At 38.0% G+C, this 25,035-nt stretch overlaps 1 protein-coding gene across 1 annotated transcript; it reads left to right on the forward strand.

The window, feature by feature from the left end:
• Positions 1-210: 210 nt before the first annotated feature.
• TSPAN14 (tetraspanin 14) lies at positions 211-23,416 on the forward strand. Its single transcript, XM_018081600.1, has 8 exons — positions 211-311; positions 7,394-7,444; positions 12,358-12,504; positions 13,280-13,450; positions 16,107-16,232; positions 17,332-17,376; positions 17,928-18,047; positions 19,757-23,416. The coding sequence occupies exons 1-8, from the start codon at positions 231-233 to the stop codon at positions 19,826-19,828; spliced, it is 813 nt and encodes a 270-aa protein (XP_017937089.1). The 5' UTR covers positions 211-230; the 3' UTR covers positions 19,829-23,416.
• Positions 23,417-25,035: the final 1,619 nt, after the last annotated feature.

The following is a 25,035-nucleotide window of genomic DNA, read 5'->3' on the forward strand; positions in this document are numbered from 1 at the left end:
AAGGGTGCTTAAAGATAGGATTATTAAGCAGTTAAATAAGTAATATTAAGTAAATAAAGTAATTAAAGGGAATTGAGGGTCAGTGAGCTGATTTTTAAAATACCTCTGAATGGCATATGGTACAGGTTACTATAGTCCCTTTTCAAGAGAGATTTGGAAAAAACTCTTGAAATCTTTCACTGTAATTATTCTCATTGTTTCTCTTCTTTGCAGACGCTGTGCCATAGAAGATGCACTATTACCGATATTCTAATGCAGAAGTCAGCTGTTGGTACAAATACTTGCTCTTCAGTTACAACATTGTCTTTTGGGTGAGTATGAAATGTAGAGTCTGAAATAGTTTAGGCATAGCTCAGTTTTATTAACTTCATTCCTCTGTTAAAGAGAACAAGCTGAAATATTTACCTGAAAGCAGTAAACTGATGGATAGTATATACCAGGTGTTTTGGAATTGAAGAAGCTTATCCCATGTGAGAAATTAATTATTATTGAAAATGTGAGGAATCAGTATGCATGTTATCTATGTTAAGTTGCTCTCCTGTTAAAAGAAGTCTCTTACAACATCTCTTTTCAGATCATCTTTGATCTTTTTTGGGTGGTATAGCTGTAAATACACTACCCAGAAGAGAATAAAGGAGCTGCCCCAGAGATGTGTAAACAGCTGGCATTACAGTGTAGTCAAAATCTTACATGTGGGCAGCACACTGCTTATGCTTACTCTGTGGGCAGCAGAATTGTCTGATACAGTCTTGAAATACTTAGCTATGGACTAACCTGTCTATAATGTTTACTTAGAACTGTAAAAAGGTACAAAAGCAAATGTGTGGTTTCAGATGTGTATGGTGGTCAAGGTCACTGGAGGACCAGACTACCTTGGAAAAGAAGGTTATTCAAAGGTTAGTACATAGCATTGCACTAGAAATGGTTAACATGTCTGTGAGGGGAAAGGGAGGATACAATTCAGATAAACTTGACAATTCTCTTTGGAACTCAAAAGTCAAATGTTAAGAGTTTGCATCTGAATCCATGGAAAGGCACAGGTAGTCATGGAAAAGTGCAAATTCAGTGACTTGTTCAGTGCTAGCAGTATCATTGCTGAAAACCAGAGAACTTTTTGCTACTTGTCACCACCCTTGCTTACTAGTGCAGTGTTTTAACATGATACTGTAGCATGAAGCCCCAGGGGAGTTATCCTTGTGGGGATAACAGGGCAGAAAAGATGCTTGGTTTGTGTAGAAACTTGTTCCATTACTGGTCAAGTGGCCACAATATTGCATAGTGCAAACGTTCCTCGGGATGATGTTTTCCACATTTCAATTGAGGATGCCCATCAACAGGTCAAAAATCATATGCTTAAAGGCCACCAGCTCTGTTGTTGTTTTTCTTCTGTGTTGTCCAGCTCCATGTACCTGTAGTGGAGTGTGGTGTAGTAAGAAGTAATACTTGTGCTGGTCTGGTTCAAGCAGCAGGGGAGGGATATGTGGGAAAAGGATGCCTTTTGATTGTTCTAGACCTCTGCTTTTTTTCTAGTACGTGACTCATGAAGTAGTGTCTGTGACTGTTTCTGATGGGTAAACAACCTTTTAAAAATGGAATTTTTTTGTGTTTAGTGAGAAGACTGTCATGAATTTGCCTCTGATTATTCACAGGAATGAATTTTGTCTCAATGTTCTTTATTTTCTGCTGTCATTACACTCTTACATTTCCTTTTGACTGTGGTCTCTTGAAATTAATGACGAAGATCTAAGGATTTTTCTGTTTGTTAAAGAAAAATTTTTAAAGAGATGCAGAAGGATTGAGGAGAATTTGCAATATAACTTGTATATTTCAGCTGATCTGTTGGCTGGATTAATTGGTTTTCTGAACTAACACATGTAGTCTTAGTAGCTTTCTCAACAAATGGTCTGAGGCTTCTGCTGAGACATTATCAGGCTGACCCAGTTAATGGTGTGTAACTACAGCTCTTTTGATAAGATTTTGGCACCTTGGGTTGTGGAACAAGCTATGTAAATGTGGAGTGGGAGAGCAGACACTCCTATAGGCAATGCATGAATCATTTAGCTGACACAAGGATTCGGGAACATAGGAAAGCTGTCTGGGATGACTAGTCTAACAATGTCTTTAATTGGACAAATCCACCATTTGTAAAACAAAGTAAATCTCTTTGCCTTAATAGAACTGAAGGACTACAAAATCAAAAGGGGAAATGTAACCATAACTCAAAAGCAGCACTCAAGGAGGGAATGTTAATCTCGATTCACTTTTCTTGGGTTGCAGGGCAGGTGCTTGTGGGAGCTTGTTTTGTGAGCATTTGTGTTAGTGAGGGTGGCTGTTCTATAGGGGTATGAGGGATGATATATGGATAAATGTGCAGACAGGCTTTTGCCCATATAAACTGTTACAGTTCACCTGTGTCTCAACTCATGAGACAGTTTATGTGCAAGCCAGGTAATGTGTATGTAAATAAAAAGTTACATTTGTTCTTCTTGTCATACTTATTAAAGGTGCATGTTGACTTTGCCATTGTAGCTTTGAAGATACTATCAGTGACTGTGTAAACTTTCAAGTTAAAGCATGTGGTGATGTAGTAACTTCCAGAATTTTCACACTTTTCAGTGAGTGGTTACTTCAGTACTTCAACTACAGTTCACAAAGATTGGAGTGAAACAAAATATTGGACTCAGAGGGCACATATGACTAATAATGGAAAGCTTACAGTTTAATCAGCCTTTAGAAATGTACAAATCTAAAAGTCTTCTTTTGAAGGTGTTTTTTTTTTTTCGTATGGGTGATTTGGGAATTGAAAGTTCAAGTCCAATGGATTCTACTTAGTTGTGTGCAACTGGCTTGTAATATCACTTCCCTATTCTTCATTCTTGTAAGAAAGGGAATGGAGGTCATGGGAAGGCTCTGTATTCCTAGGCATGATTTTGATGTGTGATTATTTTCATCTTGCTTTTTAAGCGTGCTCTTAAGACTTAACTTGTCCAAGTACACTTGTTTTAATGAGTAGTGATAAGACCATACTGCAGCCATTAAGATAGCCCTGCAAGAGAGCAAGATAACAAGGCTGGACCTCCTTTTGTGTTTGAAAGACTTTTTTTTTTTTTCCTGTTTTTTTTTTTCTTTGTTTGTTTGTTTGTTTTCCACCCCCCACAAAAAGCTTCATTTGTCATAGTGAAGCTTAAAGACTGCAGTAATACCAGGTAAAGAGCTTGGTTCTGGCACCTTTCTGTTCTGAGTCATTTTGCTGTGGAGTGAGTCCTTCTGTGAAAGCCCTGGTGCAGGGAAGGAGGCAGGAGGAGGACATCTGAGCCCAGGGGGAGTGCAGGGTGCCCTCTCTCAGGGTGCAGCCCTGCTATATGCCTTCCAGCCTGAACTGGGAAAAGCCCAGGGAATAAAAGGCAGTGCCTCAACACCTGTCTCTGGTGCTTCCTGCTTTGTCTCCCGGTGAAGGTGTTTTTTTTTTTTTTGGACAGTCCAAGAATGGCACTTCATCCAGGGCATGGACACTTAAGGGAAGTGAAGGATTGCATGTGTGCTCTGCCAAGGCCTTTTACAGTTGCATGTGAGCTCGCTGTCTCAGATGAATTGAGAGGAGAGGATCAAATAGCTGTTAGCTGCTGTCATCTTGATTTATCTTCTAATGGTCTTTAGCTTTGTGAGTGATTCTTAAGGGTTGTTGGAGACAAAAGTAGTACTTTTCATTCATGCTGTAGAAGATGTGGCATTTTACCCTGAAAATAATGACGAAGGGCGAAAGTTCTGTTCAGTTCTGAGAAAGAATTCAGAGTTAGTTTTCTGAAAAATAAGAGAAGACCCAGGCTAGCATAAGATTTTCTGGCTTTTGCAGTCTATGTTGTTTTTCAGGAACATCTGAAACAGCAAGGCTGTGCCAGGAAGAGGAAAGAATCCACCACCAGGTGGTTTCCTGACCCTGAGAGGAAGAGTCTGGGAAGACACAAGGATAGGAAGGAAGGACTGTTGGGGGCTGATTGCATGGGTGGAGCTACAATGTAAAATAGAATTGTCCAGGGAATGGGGAAGTGTTCTCTGTGAGAGAACATATTTTGTGATTACAAAACCTGAGTGTAATAGGAATGCATTCCTATTACTCCTGATCAGACTTAGAGGCAGTCACAGGAATTCAAAGTTTGAATGGGAATGGATAATGCTTAAACATGATCTCGAGCACAGTGTCTGTGCATTGGTGTCACTACTGTACATTGTGAGCAGAGCTTACAGCTTGATGCATATGTTAATTTTTCATTTCCAAAGCAGGAAATGACCAAATGCTGGTAACTACTGGTTTAGTTTCCTTTTAAAGGGGCACAGTTGAGCTGCTTTGTGTGTTTCCATCTAACCTTTCATGGCTTAAATGACTCTCTGACACAGTAGTGAGTTGGGTAGCCCAGTTTGTTCTTTCCTACATGTCATTCAGATTTTAGTGAAAGGCAAATTTCAAAATGCTGCTCTCTTGAAGTAGCTGACTTGCTTACTCTCACCTTGGGAATGATTTTTTTTTTTGGCCTTGCAACTTCTCAGCTGCCTGTTCTTCCATTCATGCAGCCATTTTGCTCAGTGAGCTGAAGAAGGTTAGAACTTTTCCTTCAGATTAGGCAGGATCAGTTCCCAGGTTTGCCTCATAAGTCACTTGAATGCTGTGCAAGAGTGTTAGAGAGGGAATTTTCCTGGTGCTAATTCTCTGTAGAACTCTTGGCATGTTCAATCGTGCTAATTTCTGAGGTAATTTTGTCATCATGGTGTGTTTTACAGTAGTTTTCAATGAGGCACTCTAAAGTATTTTGCACGTAGTCTTTAAAGCAAAGAGATTTCATTTGGTTAAATAACTATTTTACTTCCTTGCAAATTGCTTGTCTTGGTGATTGTACCTGTCAGTGTAGTGGCTGATGGCTTTGTTTCTTCTGCAAGTACATCATATTTCACTGGTTTTTGCTAAAAGAACTTAATGTATGTGGTTTGGCTGCTTCTAGTGAAAAGTATGAATTGCTTGTCTTAGCTGAATTAAGTTTTAGATTTATCCACATTGATTCTATGAGACAAAGTTTATTTTTCTTCTGATAAACTCTTTTTTTTTACCAGCAGTTTGCATAGGTTCTCATGGAAATAATTTTGCAAAAATAGTATAGTTTTGTGAAACTGAACACTATAAAAGCATAAGAGCAGTGTTCATTTTCAGAGGTGAGAATAAAGCATGCTAATGAAAAATCTACTTCAGAATCTACTACAGTTTAATTAAGGGGGTAATTATAATGAAAGACAGTCTGAAGAGAACACCCTATTTATATATTCAATAGCACAATACTAGTGTTACAGTACCCTTAATTTGTATATAGAGTGGAAAATGTGTCTTCCCAATTCTTTTTCCCTCTCCTTTCTGTAGACAAATTTCCCAAAGATCCAGTTGTCTGCTGTGTAATTTACCTTGATTACTGCAAATTATACCAGCTGTCTTCATCTGTCTCCCAGCATTCCTGAAGCATTTGGAATGAAAAGGATGAAGGATGCATCAATTACATGCAATGTGCAACTTAATAACATACAAGTTTGGTTATTGACTCTTTTCCTCTCTTTTGCTGAGTTAAGGTGTAGGATTAATCTGGGTTAATATTCTGTTTATATCAATGTGGCTTTTAATACTATTTTCAATGTTGTGCTATGATCCAAATCATCAGTTTAAATGTTCTTGGTTTGTTCAGAGTCTGAGGTGAGTAGTCATTGTGCTGTTGCTTGTTAAGTAAGATTTGGATATTTAACACTGCGTTGTCCAGTTCTGACTCTGTGTATTAGTAGTGGCTTGGGTTGGTTAATCTGTGTGTTTAAGTCCTAAAATATGGCATATAATAGTTCCTGCCTAGACAGAAGTGTCTAACATAATTTGAGTAATTCTTACAGAATGACATAAATGACTCTTGCAGCCCTTTTTGGCTTTCCTTTCCCCTGCTTCCCCTACCAGAGTAAACCCAGAACAACCTCGCTTCCCCTGAGTGCAGCTTAGGACAGGCAGGCCATGCACCCAGCAGTACTTAAAATCTATATGTTTTCTTGGGTGACTGTAAGAGGGTTCCATTTCTGCTTCTTGCCTGTGCCGTGGGGAACTGACCATGATGCCTATTTAGTTCAAGGGACGTGCTGCATTTCCTAGAGGAAAAGAGCTCCTTTTTCAAAGGGTTTTTCAGTTATTGGGATTTACTTGTCAGTGTGTGTTAAGCTTGGCAGGGGGGAAGCAACCTCAGTCCTTTCTACAGAATCATAGAATCATTTAGGTTGGAAAAGACCTTTAAGATTGAGTTCAACCATTAATGAACCTGGCAAGTAAACTGTGTCCCTGAGTGTCACTTCTACATGTCTTTTAAATGTGTCTAGGAATGGTAACTAAAGCACTTCCCTGGGCAGCTTGCTCCAATGCTTGATAACCCTTTCAGGGAAGATGTGTTTCCTAATATCCAACCTAAACCTCAGCTGATGCAACTCGAGGCCATTTCCTCTTGTTCTGTCTCTTGTTACCTGGGAGGAGACTGATACCCACCCCACTACAACCTCCTTTCAGGTAGTTTCAGGGAGAGATAAGGTCCCTGCTGACATAGCTGGGTAGAATGCCATTTTAAGAAATGAGGAGCAGCTGCCCTGGGATTTTAGAGAGGTTATTTTAGTTTGATTATTGATGTTGGGTATTAAAGACAAACTGCCTGAGAATGGAAGAAAGGGAATAAAAGATTAGATTGAGGGAGTCTTGCTTAATTTGGATGAATATGATTCAGAAATGTTTATTACACAAACATTTGAATTAGTATAGGATTTGTATGTTGCTTATTGATAGTAAATGAATGGACTGTTAATCTGTCTTGTTTCAAAAGAGCTTAAACAAGACAAGGATTCAGAAGACAAACTATATCTAATCAGAGAAGAGTCTAATGTAGTGAGCCTCGACACTGAGAAGTTACAAGGATTCAAACATGACTGCTGCTGGAATTGGTACTGTAAAATGACTAAATAGAGAATAACTTCAAAATGCATTAAATACTCTGACATCTTCATTAGTGTGTGGGCAAATGTTTTAGAGCAAGTCATTGGGACGAGCGTAACTCCCACCTGCACGCTGTTGTGTGGAATTGTCAGTTCAGTACCATGTGCTTCTGGAGTAATCTTGAAGAATCAAAGTGAAATGCTTTTTAAGAAGTAGCTTATAACTTGCATAATCCTTTAAATCATTTTTGCAAGAGATTGACTCATGGGGAGGAATGTCCTATTACTGCTGTCTGAGATTGCAGGCAAAATTTGTTTTACTTAAACAACAGTGCTACTGGCTAGGTGTTCTGAGAATGTGGTTGATTAGTACATCTAATTTTTTTTCTTTTTTTTTTTTTTTCAGCTAGCTGGGGTGGCCTTCCTTGCAGCTGGTCTGTGGGCATGGAGTGAAAAGGTAAGGATAGAAATGACTGGTCTTATTTTGGTAGCTGCCCTCTCCAGCTTTAGTAAAGCTTCTTCTTCAGGAAGCAGCTGAGCTCAGGACCGTGTCCAAATGATCTAAACTGAGTTTAGTTGCAATTTTGTTCTTGTGCCTGATCTGGTGTTAAGCTATGGCCCTTGACATTTAGAGCTTTTCTTAATCTTCATGAATTGTTTCTCTTTAAAGACTGTATTTTCTGAAAAATACTTCTCTACCCACCTCTTTTTATTACGAACAGGAAATAGTGTGAGGAATGTAAGAGATATCACTTTATATTAAAAGAAAGCACTAAGAAAATCCAAATGTGTGTCTTTGAAGTACTTCAGAAAGATGGTCCCAGTCTTATGGCCATCTGTTGTCCACTTTACTCCCCAGGGAGTGCTTAAGTGATGATGTTTCCATGTAGAGGAACAAAACTGGGGGAACATGATCTGGCTGAATAACACTGTTATTTGTGACAAAAGTTTCTCCTAGCTAAATAACTCCCTGAATCGAAGGAAGTCAATGCAGACATGTACCCTACAGAGTTCTCCTGTTAAAAGAGAAGAGAATGGTAGAAGTATGGTATGGTTCAACCCCTTGAATGGATTTAAAAGCAAGGCTTTAATATGACTGTAAGCATTAGGAAAAAGTGACAATTACTTGGAGACTGACTAACCTGCATCTAATTAGCAGTGGAGGGCAGATGCTCTCACTGTTCAGTTGTGCTGCTGAGTAGTAAGACTTCAATTACCATCCCAGTGTTTGCATTTCCTTAATTGAAGTGTTTACACACAGCAGCTGTCCACAAATAGAGAGGTTCTGGGATTCCTCTGCTTTTTGGAAGGGAAAGTGTTTTGCAATGAACTTAATTCTGAGGTATTTATTCTCCTTCCCCCACCCCCCCATGTGCATGCACTCATTCTCACAACTAGATTAGTGTTATTATTGATATATAGTAAGCAGCCTATCTCCACACACACCAAAAAAAAAGAATTTTCTTTCCAACCCTTTAGGGAGGGTGTTAAACTTGTCTTCAATTTATATTCTCTCATGTTCAGACCTTTTCTGTTTTGTAGACAAGCACGTAGGATCTGTGTGGTTGGAAATTAATATCTCACAACTTACCCCCATTTGTCAAATTGACTTTATGGTACACTGAAGTTACTGGAAGGCAAACACAGACTCTTTCTGTCTGTCTTTTTTTTTTTTGTAAATTTGTCTGAACTCTTTCTGCTCTCTGTGCTATCTTGCAAATGAGTGCTTCAAAGCCTTTCCTGTGGTTTTGAACTTATAAATCGCTCATGAAATCTGTTCGTTATTTTTTACATCAGTTGTTCTGTGCTATGTTGTCAGTCTTTCATACTAGTGCCATTCTTCAGCCACAGTGCCTGTATTTTACAGATAAATATCTTGGTGAACAATAGATGGGAAGCAAGAGAAAAACATTGCAGAAGCTGTGCTGCAGTGGTAAACTCAAAGATAAACTATAAATGGTGGAGGAGTTCTGAACATTCTGTCTCTTACTGCAACATGAAGTACATTAGGTCCATTTAATTCCTCTGGTTTTTCTTGTCTCTTTTCTTTTTCCACTAGGACTACACTTTAGATTAATTCCTCAGCAGTCTTTTTCTCTGGATATAAATCCTGTGATTCTCTTTTAGGTGGTAATATATTGAAATGAGACTGCTGGTTTGTGAGAAGTGTTGAAAATACTATATGTAACAGCATGGAGAAAAGCAGGAACCTAATGACAGTTTATTTAAAAAAAAAGGGGTAAATGCACAGTCCTGTGCCTGAGATGAGGCAACCCCATGCACCAGTAGGGCTGGGAGTTAACTGCTTAGAAAGCAACTTTGTGAGGAAAAAGCCTTGAGCTCCTGTTTGATCAGTAAGTAGAATATCAGCTGTGCCCTCATGTCAAGGCCAGCAGCATACTGGGCTGTGTTAGCACCACTGTGGCCAGGGAGGAGCTTCCAACAATATTCACACAGTTGACGTGCATGTGGAGTACCACATCCAGTTTTGGGCACCCCGTGTCAGGCAGATCTTTTCCAGCTTTATTCTATTTTTAAATCTGTTTATTCTTTAGTCTGCTGATCTTTACATTTGTGCACAGAGGTCTGTAAACTGTCTAAAGGTGCAGGCGTGTAACTTGTGTTGTAATTGGTGGCAATGATACTGTGACAATCAACAGCCAGTTTGCACAAGTTCCTTATAAGAAATCAGGTCTGTCCTTGTCATGTGTATTTTGTAGTTTTCATACTAGTGAATCTCAAAACAGTAACTGGTTTGGCATTTGTTAATTAGCTGTATTAGAGATTTTCTTTTTTTAAAGACAATCCATAATTACCCTCTTTTGCCAATATATTTCAGTTGAGATGGTGACATAATGCTTACAAACATTAAAAGAAAGTGAATAACAAGTTAAAAGTGTGCAGCTGCAACTCCTAATTCACTGTTCCAAGTAACTGAAAAAAAGTTAAAGCCTGAGTTGTGTTATAGGATTTTCTGACAGTGACTTCAGGTATCAGACTTCATTCCTGTATACCTGTAGGAAATCTACATATTGTAAAGGGTAGCTTGTACTTGTAAGAGTTTTTACCATCCTGCAGATGGCACAGGCAGAAGCCAGAAGCATCTTTAGATATGGGTAAGGTGAGATGAGATGGTTCTCTGAGTTAATTCTCTTGTTTACTTCCTTCCTTCAGGATTTTGAACTTAACATCTTTTGTTAGGCAAGTAAACCCCCACAACCTTCTTTTCAAAGGAGCATGTTGTAAACATCAAATGTGAACTTGAAGAAACTGTTTTGAACCGGCAACATCTGAGGTTGAATAATAGAGCCCAGTTCCTGCCAACTTTTCTTCATAACATGCTTTGATCAGAGGAAGTTTTCTTCCAAAAGATGTTGCATGAGCAAGTGAAATTGTCTGAAAACAAAAAGTTTGAGTTTAGGTGTGGGAAGGAGATGGCTGGCAATAGTTGTGGAAGTTTCAACCTCCTGGTTGCACGTTGCTTGGTTTCATGGTGTGTTGGTTTTACAGAGACCCTGCTTCAGCCTGCCTAATCTTGGCATATGTGCCTTGCTTGTGGGGTCTGAGCCAATGTTATTAGGTGGGACTCTCATAATTAACCTGATAGACCAAGTTTGTTACTTAGCTGTGAGGTCTTACGGTTTTTAAGAATGGAAATGTCACTGGTAACATGTATCAATAAACTATGACTGTTTTCCAATAGACTGTTTCAGCTGTTAGTCACCAGCTGTTGCAAGGCAATTCTGAGCTCTACAGATCAATTTTTATTTTTTTTTCTTTTCATTCCTTCAACCAGTTTTGGTAAAAAAATTCTCTTGCTGTTGCCAAATTTAACAGCTCTCCCAGGATCTGTTATGGAACATGTTATGAAAGAAGATGAAGTCCTGTGTGTCACTGTAGTACTGTTAATTAGTGTCTTTTCACCAGCTGATGAAGTTTCTCCATGGCCACGTTTTCTCCTAATGCTGTATTTTGGATATGTTATTTTTGTTCAGTAAGCAACTGAATAAGAAGTGATACGGATTTTTCCCAGGGGTTCTCTTAGGTTGTGTATCCTTTGCACTTAACTTTAGCACAGGTACTTGGGTAGCAAGATGAGAATTTTTATTCCCTTGGCAGAGTTGGACTGCTTATTGCAAGTCTCTAATATCTTTCTCTTATACTATACATGGTTAGGTTGAGAATATACTTCATAAAGAAAAAAGATAGCAAACTTGTAATTATGGGATATTGTACTGTGTTTTTTTGTTGTTTCTTTGTTTTAAATGGAAAGCACTTCCTTGTTAAAATGTTCTGTGTGTCATTGAGTATATGATGAACACTCAGACTATTGCAAGGCTGCCTGGATGTCCCTACAAATCATTCTCATTAACTTTAATGGTTTCTGCTGTTTGTCCCTTCTATCTTTTGCATGTTCTATCTTGTTCTTACACATTACATTTGATGGATTTGATGGAATTTTAATGGTTGCTAGTGTAATAACTTCTTTAAAACCTAATCTGGAAATTATAAGGATTTCACTGTGTTAGCGTTACACTTACATAGACTTAAAAATCTAGGTAGACAGGCTTAATAGCTAAAATTACTGTCAAGATAAGTGGTGTCTCTGGATAGTTAACGAAGAAGAAAATATTGCTACTGAATCAGGTAAATTGCAATAACTCCTTTTGGTGTAAGAATTTTATCTGGGGTGAAAGGGGGCAATGTTTAGATTATACTTGTGTATTTTTTAAAGAGTTTGGAGCAGCACTTCTAAGATTATTTGGCACTAGAAGGGGTGTAACTAAAATGAGAGGAAAAATCTGCTTCCCTTGAAAACTAAACCAAGATTTGTATTCCCCACCACCACCTTTAAAATGTCACCCATAAGCTGCTCTGTCCTTAGAATCTCTCTCCCTTTTTGCATCTTAAACATTAGGATTGGAAAACCTATTTTCTTAAATTTTTTTGGACCATTATATTGGAGTGCCCTTTTGATTGATGCATTTCAAGTTAATATAAAACATTAATTCTTTTGCCTTGAAACTAAATGAACATCAGTGATAGTTTTGAGCTTTTGGCACCATCTTGTGGAATCCTGTTTGGCAGATAGACCTAGGAGAATGTAATCTGACAAACTGACTGTGCTGGATTGACTTGTTAAAAGAATTATTACCCAGAACTTTGGATTAATACTGCTGCTGCTGGGGTGAAGAAAGTTGGTGTCGTCCATAAACATTTTACTGTAAGACTTTTTCATGGGGGTTGTTGTTGGCAAGTTCAAGGGTTTACAACCAATTCATTTGGAATCACGTGGAAATCATCCAGAAGCAATGTTAAAGGAATAATATGCTTCTAGTGGTCACCTCTTTCTGTGCTGTTTTCTCTCAGGGTGTACTGTCTGATCTGACAAAGGTGACTGGTCTTCATGGTCTGGACCCAGTGGTGCTTGTCTTACTGGTGGGAATAGTGATGTTTACTTTGGGATTTGCTGGTTGTGTAGGAGCACTGAGAGAAAACATCTGCCTTCTGAAATTTGTAAGTAACACCATTATATGAGTCAATCATTATGTGTCTGAAAGCTGCAAATAATGAACTTGTAGCAAACCCAGGTAAATATGTATGTGGTAAACTTGCTGCCTTAACAAACCTCTGAGTAATAGTATTAAAAGCAGTGTAGGTTCCAGCCTATTTATTTTCCTCTTTATGGAACATGTTTGTTCCCTCTTCCTTCATTCTGCCATGCAGTGATGTTTTAGAGTGTATAGCAGAATCTAATGTTGTGATGTTAGGGAACATATTTAGTCAGTTAGGAATTACTGAGAGAATATAGTATAGTGGAACATAATTGTTTAAAAACTTAAAAGTTTCATGTAGATGTTGGGTTGGCAGAACTTTGGGGCTTCAGTGGATGATGTGAAATTTCTTAAATGTTTTATTTAGTACTGAGGCTTCTTTGCTTTAGATCTGAAAACAGTTTAGCTGGACAAAAAAGTCTGAAAAAAATTATAAAATTAGAAACAGCGCAAGAGGTAATATCAAGACTACTTTAGCCCTGTGTTTTAAAGATTGTCATTTATTATTATTTTCACTGCTGTGCATAATGATTGTGGTATGATGTTCATTGTACTGACAAGTTCAGGTGACCAAAACAAAATGATTGCTCTACCTTCTTGGAGGTTTCTTTACCTTGTATACTCATTTGAGAGGTCATGTTCTCAAATTCTGTGTCTGTTTCTGGTGGTGTTAGAGTAGAGATGCATTGAAAATGAATTACTGTTTTCCAATTTGGGACTTTTTTTTTTTCCTACAGTTCTGTGGAGCAATTGTGTTTATATTCCTGTTGGAGCTGGCAGTAGCAGTTATGGCTTTCCTATTCCAGGACTGGGTGAGGGACAGGGTAAAGGAGTTCTTTGAGAATAACATCAAATCCTACCGAGATGATATTGACCTCCAGAACATCATTGATTCGCTACAGAGAATCGTAAGTTCATATCCTGTCACTTCTTTTGTGCATTAGGGGAGAATGCTTTCATTTTTGTGATAGAACTATCATATTTTGTAGCTAATACTACTGTTACAGATGTTCTGGTTTTTTCTTTCTGTGTTGAAAGCATCAGGGAGGCAAGATATTCTGAGGTAGTGCTGTTCTAAGGCGGATTATGGAAGCTCTCTCAAGCATCCATCTGCACTGAACCTTCTTCATTTGCTCCCCTGTTCTGGTCAGCATTGCAGCACTTGCAGTGAGAAGTGAGCAACAAAAAAAACTTTCTCCTAAAAAAATTGTGCAATGAAACTGGTAGTCTGCATTCCTATTTTAGGAGGCACTGAAGTCTTATACAGGGGTGCAGCATAAAGGCTTTTATCTTCTGAGATGCACCTCATCTTGAAACAAAAGAGAATATCTTTAAGTGGGAAAGGCTTGTTTATAGTTAGACAGTTGCCAAGGAAGGTTGAAACTATTTTATGCTCTAGTGGTCCTAAAATCTTCATTTACTAGAAGACAGTGATGTACAGCAGGAGATGACAAGGCCTCTGCTAGTAAGGGCCTGGTGGCTTTTATTCCAGCAGCTGCTTTTGTAATCATGCCCAGAAAACAACCAGTAAAGGTGACTCTTCTGAATTTTATTTATTTGTGTGTGGTTGAAAAATATATATGAAGAGAGACAGAATGCATATGAGTACTTTGCAAAGAGGTAAAATGGTTGTCTCCTTTTTATAATTTTCCCTTTATGAAAGAAGGTTGGTTTTGTCTGTCTTCCATCATCTAAAATATCATATTAGAAATCTGTGCTCACAGCTCGCAGCTGAGTTTGAAAGCAAAGCATGTTTTAGAGTGGATACCAGTCTGGTCAGCTGTATATTACCAGCATGTTGTCTATCCTGTTCCTTTACTCTTGTGTGCATTGGTATGCAAGGATCCTCTGATTAAGCCTCTGGATGGGTTTCAGTGCTGTTTGGCTTTAGCTTTTGGTGCTGAGGGCACCTTTTGGTAAGGTAGGGCTCCTCCTGACCACAGCCAACACAAGTAATTGTCTTAGTGTTGTCCACTTTGATGTTGCTCTTTCTGCTTATCTAGTTTCGGTATAGTTGGCCAGGCTAATAGGCTAAGCTGATTTACAGTTGAACTCCAGTTACTTTTCAATGAAAATAAAAGGCAAAGCTTGCTAGAAGGAGTTAGTTAACCAGTCTAACAAGCCAATAAACCTGAAAAAGGAAAGACCAGAAAAGTCTGAATGGGTCTGTCAGTGATCCATACCCAAAAGTACTGAGGAAGGAGGGAGATGTGCAGTGTGAATTAGTAAGTGTGGTTCTGTAAGGGTCAGCAGTGTGTCCAAATGCCTCACTGAAGCCTGTCTTCTAAGGAGCCATGCTCTTCAGGCTCACTTGCTCTGTTCTCAGTGCGTGCCTTGAGAGAGAGCTTTATTAGGCAGCTCCTTTTGCTGGCTAATTACATTACTTTCAGGCCTGTGAGTGACCTCATAGTCTGTACCTTATTAAGGAAGAGAAGCATGTTTAGTGGTTGTATGGCTTTCTATAAAGCTGTAGGCATGTGAGGGACAAGGTACTAGAAAGACAAAAATAACCTCTTTTTCATTCTTTACAGTGATATATTAGTGACTTAAAGTCATTTTTTTTTTTCGATGCTTTTCTATTCTGAGCGTTCTGTTCAGCTCTATTTAGAACACACTTCCTGTGAAAATTGTGTATGCAATTCTGCTCTCCATTTACATCTGTGTCTGTCACAACTTGATAACTTCTGAATTGATTTACTGACCTCAAGTTGTGATGGTCTTGCAGACAGCTAGGTTAATGCCAATTTTGTGACAACAGGCAGTGATCAGAGGAGAGATGTTAGGGAGAACCCAAGGGGCTGGACCTTCATGCGGTGCCAGGAGAATCTGTATGATGGTATAATATTTCAAGTACTCAAATTTATAGAGAAAGATTTGTACCCTTAAATATCCAGGCCACTAAACTGCAAAGCATAACCCAATAAAAAATTAGCTTTCATTAGTTCCAGGAGGTAAGCATTCCTTAAGTTGTTAGGGTTATTACATCACACTGTTTAGGTCAAGAAACTTATGTGAAATACTTCTAGAACCAGGTGACCTTTGGAGTTAGTGAGACTTTACCAGTTCATTCATTCGTATCTGAAAACCTTCTGATATAAAAGAAAGGAAGTATATTCACAAATGTTTGGATCTACTTTTTAAAATAAATAAGGAGAAGAATACTTGTTGATTCATGAAAAATTAAGCATGTCACAAATTTAAAGAAACCTTTTTCCAGAGCTTTTCTGCTTTGTGTGACTTGGAAATAATGGGTTACAAAGTGTTTATATAAAATATTTTGTTTCACCATTGTATCAGTGTACACTGATTGTGTCTGGTAATTACATCTAAAATGATAATTTTTATGATTTTGCTTGTCATGCTGAAACATGTTTCCAGGAGCAGATGTGCCAGGTGTATTGCTTTAATTTCAGAGAGCCACATTATTGATTACTCATTTTTTATTCTGGTGTGGTCATTGATTCTGCACAGACTTAGGGATAGTGAAGATTTATAAATGAACACTTAGCATGTAGAGGTATTTTAGACACATTTTACCCACTGATATTTGTTTATCTCTTGCAGAACCACTGCTGTGGTGCCCAAGGCCCTGAAGACTGGGACTTTAACATATACTTTAACTGCAATAGTGAAAGCAAAAGTCGTGAGAAGTGTGGAGTTCCTTTTTCCTGTTGTATACCTGATCCTGCTGTAAGTTGTGCCCTGGCTTTGCTATTGCTCTGATGTTGTAGAGTTAAGTAAGTGCTTCCTGAATAAGGTGTGGTGACTAGGGCTTTAAAAAGGATGGAATAGAAATATGAGAAAAATTTGAGACATTTTTGATCATTTAGGAGATCTCTTAGGGTTCAGATGTGGCAGCCTGTTATATAGTTGAAAATGGATAGTCACCAGGGATTCAAGCTATTTTAGTATGGTTTGAATCTGCAAGTAGTGGTGGCTGGTTTTGTTTCCTTGAGTCCCTGGCCTCTATTACCTAGCTTAGGTGGACCTGAGAGCAATGTCTAAGCAGTATGTTGGCCACAGTTAGAATTAATGTTACAACATCCCTCTGCCAATCAAGTAGGAGTAACTCCATTTGCTGGTTGTTTATCAGCAATTAGCAAAGTGCTCATGCACCAAATTTGAAGCATTTGAGTCAGTTCTTGTTTTTGGCAAGATTTAGTTGCTTATTGGTTAGATCTGTTTACTAACTGTTATGAAACTTTTTGACCCTTTCACTGGATGTCAAAATGTAGAGGTAGAAACTAACATATAGTGCTTTGTAGCATTAGTGGGAGTAATTACAGCTCAAAATCCATCTGTTGAAACTTGTGTGGAGCAGATAACCATTGGTAGATTATTACAATCAGAACTCTACCAGTGGTTAAATATAGAAATCAGCCAAGGAAAGACTTTGTCGGGGAAATATTCAATATTCAGATTCCCCAGTAATTATTTCCTTGTTTAGTTGGGAGCAGTACTGTTCTAATGCAAATTTTTTTGTTGCTGGTGCTGTATTTAAGGAGAAATAAGTATGTTTAAGTCTTTTTAATGTGAGATTCTCCTACTAATATTTTAATGTAACTCAGTAGGCATTTTGTAAATTATTCTATAATTGCATAATATATATTTTCATAACTTTTACACGGGGGGGAAAGTCTTTAAAGGAATGTCTTTGCGTCCTTGGTAATAAATACTGTCACTTCTCTGACACTCCTAATGTTTGTGAACATAAAAGACAGAAAAGCTTGCTGTGAACAGAATTGAGTAGAGTTCAATTGATTTATTTTAAATCTTTTTTGCTTTGCAGCAAAAAGTTGTGAACACACAGTGTGGCTATGATATCAGAAAGAAGGTAAGGTGCTGGGACCTTGCTGTCTGTCGTGTTCTGTGCCTGCATAGACAAAACTATAAAAATGGTGGGATCGCTGGTGGATATGTCAGCTTAAAATTCTGGGAGCTGACTGTGCTACATGATACTGAAAGTAGACTGAGGTAGACATTTTCTTTTGTTTAAAGTAAACTTGTACTGTGTGAGGGGTAGAGAAAACAAGTGATGAAACAGGTAAAGGGAAAGGTAAAGGTGTTTCAGAAAGGGGTGGGACTTGCATTTCAAATGTGTGTTTCAGTTACCAGTTGTAGTAGTCTACAATAGTCTGCAATCTATTGTTCAATCTACACTCTGACAATCTATTATCTGATAATTCTACAGTATTCTAATAACAGGATTTACAGGAAGATATTAACATCAGTGTCTGACATTGCTTGATTTATATATGTATTTTTAAAGTGTGGTTAAAAACACCACTGCATAAGTGACAAAATTAGTATAGGTTTATCATGTGATTGATTTTATGGTAACTTGAGCAGAAAACTAATATTCTTATTCTTCCTTTCTGCATTCAGAGCAAGAATCAATGGGAGGATCAGATTTTTGTCAAAGGATGTATTCATGCTCTTGAAGCTTGGTTACCCCGAAATATCTACATTGTTGCAGGTGTCTTCATAGCTATCTCACTGCTCCAGGTTAGTTCTTATTGTTAGGATTCTTTGAAAAGAACTTCAGTTTTGCAGATACAGACCTGCTAAAGGTAAAAGCAGTTCTGAACAGAGGTAAAATGAATGTTCTGAGTATGGGTTTTTTAGATATGAGAAGGGTATGACACAAAAAAGAACTATAGGGATGGAACTTAGAGGTAAAAATACCTCTTGCTTAAAGCAATGAAGGTCATATAAAAATACAGTACAGTTATAATATGGTATGTGATAATTGTGATATATATTGCAATATTAATGGAGTCATGTTAATATATGATTATAGAAAATAACGTGATACAATAATACTCCCTGCTTTTCCATATGTCTTGGAGGGGAGATCTGCTGGTTGTCTACTCCAGTAGATCTGAACTACAGCCCATCACAAATTTGAAATGACTGAGATACAACACCATCCTTCATGCTCAGGTTCTCTCTCAGTAAGTGATGTGCAGCATGCTGATCAAAAACCTGAGAATGTAAGAGCAGGGAAATAGGTGAACAGGTGGCAAATGTGATCTTAGCAGAACCAGATGGAGTTGCTGTGACTTCTATTACCTTGTCAGTGCTTGGTATATCAAAGGAAAAGAACCAAAGTATAGCATGTAAGATGACTTCTTTCAAGGTGGATCCTACTTTCATTGTGGCAGTTCTTTACACTTACCTTACTTTCTTTGCTATGGAAGTGCTTCACTTCCATGAGAATTAATAAATCTGCTACAGAATATATTTTCCATGTAATGGACAATCGTTTAGTGTAGAGTGCTGGCAAAATACCTTTTCCCAGCCTTGGTAATACTGCCCTCTGTAGCCTGAGGGTGTGATTGATTTTGATTTATTTTATTTTAACACCATCTAATGATAGTGCTTCCATGGATTTGAGAAATGCTGTCCTAAGAACACAGCATCTCATTAGAAAGACATTCAAGATAGGAAGTTTAATCTTTTGGCAGTATGTTGACTGAATAACTTGACAATGTTGTTCTTTCTTCATATCCTCAGTCTCTGTGAAATCACTTTCAGTCACTTGTATTTTCAAACCGGATCTTTCTTGTGCATTAAACTTCTTCGTGGTGGGACTGACTACTTTTAATTCAAATTTTTCAAAACTTCACCCCAGTTTTATGTTGTTTCTAAGAATGTTTCAGGAAATGTGCTCAGTTATGAATTTATCTTCAATTTGTAAAGGAAGATTTCTCTGAGAACTTGTGCAAATGTTAAAATTTCATATTTAAATGTCTCAGAATAATCTGGGACTTCCCTTAGTACTTCTGTGACAAGAATTTAATTTCAGTACAGGTAATTGTACATTCTGTGTGTATTTAAAAAAAATTGATCTGAAAACTGACTGGATTATCTATTCAGAGTTGTGAAATGAATGCAAATATCTGATTTGTAACTTCAGCAATAGGTTAGCATGAGTGTTTATGACACTCAGACTTGGCTAAGTGGATTTCTTCCAACTCAAAGGCATCCAGAAGCTTATTATTTTGAATACCTGTGAAGTTTTCATAAAACCATCTTTCTCATGAGTTTTATTTCCTGCAAGATTCTGTTGCCTTTATTATATTTTAGTAATAGCCATGCTTTGATGGATGATCCTGGGTATGAAATGATATCTGAAACTGCATACAAACAATTTACAGACTGGTGTGTTACAAGTGTTTATCTCACAAATGGCATGTTTTTTATCTTTTTAGATCTTTGGGATTTTCCTAGCCAGGTCATTGATCTCCGATATTGAAGCTGTAAAGGCAAGTAATGCCTTCTGAATAAAAAGCAGACACACATGTTGCAAAATAGTGTATTTTACGATTATTGATTGGACACCAAGGTGGAAGAAAAGCACGAACTGTGAAATACTCCTGTTATTAAAAGCCTTATGTGGATTTTGCCCTGCTCATGCTTTTTGTTAGAAGCTGGTACAGAAGACATCTCCAAACGCACACCTGTCTACCTTTTTTCTAACAAGACAACTCAGTGCACCAGTGTTGATCTCTGAGGAAGAAATGGAATTTCCCAACACACTGGCAGAACAGATTTTAAGGGCTGTAGCAGGAAGACATAAAATTGCTGTAAACTCTTTCCCTGAAGGATTGCTATGAAAATTGTTCTGTCTTCACTCTTAACTGTCGTCTGTCTTAAAATGTAATCTTTTCAGAAGGCATGTACTGATTTCTTCAGAATCTTGAAATCATATTAATCTCTGCAGTAGACTCATGCAGTCTTTTTTGGCAAGATATCCAGCAACCATAATCATCAAGGTATTGGAAATTGGAGAAAAAATCACAGGTTGTCTAGTTCTTTAATTGATTTTCAGTTGTGCAGAACCCATGCTGTTTTGAAAATTCAAGCCAGTTCTCAGATAGTAAAAATCTATCTCTAGCATTATATGTTAGAAAACCCCATTTCAGGCAAGAGGGTGTGAAGCTCTGGTGGTGTTTCCTGTCTGAGGAAAATTTAACTATTCTTTATTTATAGAAGAAAAACCTCTTTAAAAGTGCTTATCCTTTCATTGATCACTAATATCCTTAAAAAGTGCTGTCTGTGTAAATTGCCAAGTGCAGCTGGTTTCAGTAGGTAGCAAGCATGCTGTTAATGGCTTTTTTAATTCCTCTGGTTTCTCCCACAACTGCTGTATGGATCTTCACAAGTCTGAACTGATACTATCAGGACCAATGAAAGACTTATAAATTCAGCATCAGTCCTTACTGAAATATGTTTGGAAATGAGGAAGTACAAAGTTAGTGAAAGATTAGAGTTGTTGGAGTTTTAAATTTTCTGTAAAGCTATTAAAACATCAGTTCTGCTTGGTTCCATGGTTCAAATGTGAATCAAAACATGGTGAACCAGAATGATTTCTTCGCAGTAATTTTCTGCATTAAGCTGAACTATTCCTTCCGAGGTCAGGGGTTTTATTTTAATCAAGAGGAAACTAAACTCTCTTTTTCCAGTCCTCCCTTCCTGGGAGTTTAGTAGATGGATCTGTGGTTCAGTAAGAGTTCTAATCTTTTCTAGAAGACTTTTTAGTATCCTTAGCTTTAAGGTAAAAGTATGTGGCTGAAAAGTTCTTGAAGGTAGCTGTAGCTGTCAGTTTTACTGTGGGCCATATAACTAACATTGTTTACTGCTTCCAGTAACACCAGATTTTCAGGGAGAGTAGGTTTATTTACAGTGCCTAACATAGTGTAAATTTTAGAAAATTATATATTTTTATAATGATATTTTAGTATATGTAGCCTGCCTGAAAGATTCAATGCTTGGATTTCTAAAGTATATGGCTTTTTCAGGAAGCCAGATTTTTAAATCTCTCTCATGTCCTTTTATTCTATAATGCATGTATTAACAAATATTTCACTGGCAACAGTTGATCAACAGTAAGATCTTAGTGTCTGTGTTGGTTATCCAGACATCCTTATAGCTTGTAATCTATGATGCACTTCAGACAGTGCTGTACTTCTCATGTGTACTTTAGCTTTCATAGTTCTCTTTCTGGCCAGTGACTGAGACACAACAGGAAAAGGAAGCTTGTCTAAGGATGGCTGATTTCCTTACAGTAACAGAGAACAGTCTGCTATTCACTCATCTGAAAACCTAAAGTAAAATGGCTAGAAGTACACTGTGATTTTTTTTAAACTTTGATATACAACAAGAAAACAATAACAGTAGATCACTGAGGGGAGAGCAAGAGGCATTTCTTCTGTAAAGCCTTGAATTTGAGGTCTTTTACTTATTTGTTTAATGCATTGGGAGTAGCCAAAAATGTGCAATCGTACTGCTGCTTTGCAAGTGGCAAAGCAGTGTCCAGCAACCTTTGCTTTAAATTCTGGTGCTTGAAACTTTACACCACCTCATCAACCAACTTAGTCAGTTAATGTTTTGTGTAAATAATCTGATGTATGTAAAATTGGAGAAGGATACTTCCTGTTTGTAACTTTTTATTCATAAAACATTGCATTGAAAACTGCGACCAGGGACCATGTTTCCCTTTGCCACTTTTTGACACAGAAAGCTCCTGATGCTGGGAAGGAATTCCAGCAGTTTGGTGAAAATCATGCCAGTGTCAAGAATGTCTGTGGAGTTCATGCACCAAAATTAGCTGCTGACAAGAGCCAGCATTTTGGATTAGGATTCCAGGGTCTGCAAATCTTGCCAAGTTGCCTGAAGACAAATGAGTACTTGGTTGTTTGGTTTTTTTTTTTAAGTACTGTTTGTGTGCAAAGCAGAATTTAATTGTTGTCTTTCCACAGTTTGTTCTTGACGGCTTTGACCATATTAACACCAGCTTTGTATCAGTGCTTCAGTTATTTGGAGCTGAATTGAAGAGAGAAGTACAGCCTATTTGAGGATCTTTAAATTCATGAAGTGATTTTTCTTTTTTACACTGTGGATAAACTTCTCTGTGCTTATTCAGTATAATTTTTAAAATCCCTGGGCTCTGTGCTGGTTTGCCCCCTAGACATTTTGAAGTGTACCCCCATTGATGGAGCACATGGCTAGGGTAATGTCAAACTTAAAATGGGAATGTTTTCTGCTTAATTTTATTTAGCATCTCTTCTGTGGACCTGCAGGGACTTCATGGCTAAAGATTTAGGTTATGGTTTAAAAAAGTCTTGTCAGCAGAAGCGGCTGGGTGTGAGCCTGCCTCTAAAGCCTCCAAGGAGAAGGAATTCAGTGACCTCACAGAGGTTTGGTAAATTGTTGAGATTGCAGAGGTTGCATTTGGAACAACTTCACAAACACTACAATGGAAACAAGATTTTTAATGAAGATGTCAGATAGGAGCTCAGACTTGAATAACTACACTGAGAGAAGGAAACATGAACGTGATCACTTTTATTTCTCTGAAATGAGCACAATTTATTTCCGTTAAGCCAAGTATTTGTCAGTATGTTTGACAGTGCAACTACCCTTTTGTTGCTATCCATGTACCTGCATTTGGACACAGTTCCCCTGGACATGAAGAGGAAGGTCAGTGTAAGCACTGAAAAAAGTGCAGTGACCAAAGGACCTTCGGTTGCCTCCTGAAAATCCCAATGTTTCTTCCAAGAGGTCTTCAGTTTTGGTGACCTCATGCAGTGCCATGTGCATAGACCTGTACTTCAGTCCCCTGAGGTTGATGTGGTGATTGACTGACGTGTAGAATTGCCTTGGTTTTTGTCTCCTCATTCCACCCTTCCCTCTTCCTTCCCCTTACTGCCTATGGGTTATCATGCAGCTTGAGCATTGTTCAGCCACTGGAAGAGGAGGTTCTGTCTTCTCTTCTGAGGTGGCTTTTCTGAGTGACTTTCAGTATATTTTTTTCTTAAGCCTTAAATTTTATTAAATAAAACTTGATGTTTTCTACTCCTGGAGTTTGATTTCTAAAATCTGTTGCTTTCATTTACTAGTATTTCACTCTAAGGGTTAGACTGGCTACCAAGACTGCAGTTTGTGGATAACTCAGAAATGGTAAAGATCCAGTGGTGTTCATTTGTATATTTTGCTGAAACTAATTCCTGATTTTATTTTTGTTTGCAGTCTGGGCTGCTGAATAATAAATAACACTGATGATTTTTTCTCCATTGCTAATGGAAAGCCATGAACTAGCAAAGAGCTGCAGAAGGGTTTAGAGAAACTATTAAATCTCCTGACATCCAGAAAGTTAAACCTGCTGTTTTTCTTTTCTCCTGTGTGGTCAAAACCTGCTTCTGTTACTCACCAAGTGACTTGTCTGGGATGGTTTTATGAAATTCTCTTTCTTAAGAGTATTCCTGAGAGTGATGTTTGGTGATGAGTGTAGTAGGCCAAGTAGTGTTACTAAGTTTTGCAGGTGGGAAGACTTTTGCAGGAACAAAGTTGAAATGTTTGTTTGCAGACAGTTTGTTGCAGCCAGTTGTACTCAAATTGTTTGAAAATTGTTGGGCGTTGTTGACTTTGAAACATACCATGTTTTGTAACAGTTTTCTGAAGATCAGTACTTGTTTATTTTTTTCACAATAGCTTTTCTGCTGGCTAAAAAAAAAGGTTGTTTTTCCCCAGCATTCTACCACTGCAGGGGTTTGGACATTGTAACTCTGCAACATTCCATTGCTTCAAAAAGTTCCCATAAGAACAAGTTGTGTAATAGAATCTGTTACCTTTTCATCTAATCACCAGTTTTAAATATGAAAGGTTTCTGTAGAAATGTTTAGACACATTTGCTTTACTACAGTTTTTCGTTATCTGAAGTTAAACCCAGGTCCTCTTACTGGTGATAATGGAATGCCAGCTGCCTCCAAATCTTCGCCCATTCCCACTTGCAATATCTAATTAGCTTTAATTTTGTGTCTTGTGTAAGCACTGTGTGTTCACTGACTGCAGTTTCTTGTAACCTTTGCTTCTGCTGAGTCTCATTCCAGGTTCCAACATGTTACAATACAGCTCTGAACTTAGAACTAGACTGCAGCCTCAATTATTTAGGAATATAGCTTGTGACAGTAGCAGGGTAAAATTTTACAGATGAGCTTTAAAACTGGAAATTGAAGGGAGAGTTAGTTTAAGGATAGTTTGTGTTGGTTTTAATGTGGTCACTTAACAGCTGGACTCACAGTGTGATTCATGGTGTGCAGAGGTTCAGTTGGTGCCTGTTGGCCCTTTGCATTGTTTAGGCTGCAGATCTAATCCACCCCATTTCAGGTTATGTGATATAAGCTCGAGATTTTTATGTAATTATTTTCAAGTCCCACTGATGCAATTTTTCTCGTGTGTATCCTAATGGGACAAAACCAAGCAGCTTAAAAATGCATAACAGAAGTGGTAATTGCCTAATGCTTCTTCTGTGATGTTTTCTGAGATCACTTGCTTTGACAGGCCTTATTCCTGCTGCTGTGTCTTAGCAGATCAGCGAAGAGCTGCAGTGATGCAAGAATCAGGAGGCCAAGTAGATGGGCAAAATCAGGTTTATGTACAGCTTTAAAAGCAGGAGCTGTGCCTGGGCTTTAGTAGTGTTGGTTGTGTG

The sequence above is a fragment of the Manacus vitellinus genome, unplaced genomic scaffold (assembly GCF_001715985.3).
Source record: "Manacus vitellinus isolate BGI_N305 unplaced genomic scaffold, ASM171598v3 scaffold_54_pilon, whole genome shotgun sequence".
Lineage (NCBI taxonomy): Eukaryota > Metazoa > Chordata > Aves > Passeriformes > Pipridae > Manacus > Manacus vitellinus.

Bases quoted from the DNA above. Each gene is read 5' to 3' on its own strand.
- TSPAN14 (XM_018081600.1), top strand. From the start codon at position 231: ATGCACTATTACCGATATTCTAATGCAGAAGTCAGCTGTTGGTACAAA. The intron at 13,451-16,106 runs GTAAGTTCATAT...TATCTCTTGCAG, and splicing joins TTGATTCGCTACAGAGAATC to AACCACTGCTGTGGTGCCCA. The intron at 17,377-17,927 runs GTAAGGTGCTGG...TTCTGCATTCAG, and splicing joins GCTATGATATCAGAAAGAAG to AGCAAGAATCAATGGGAGGA.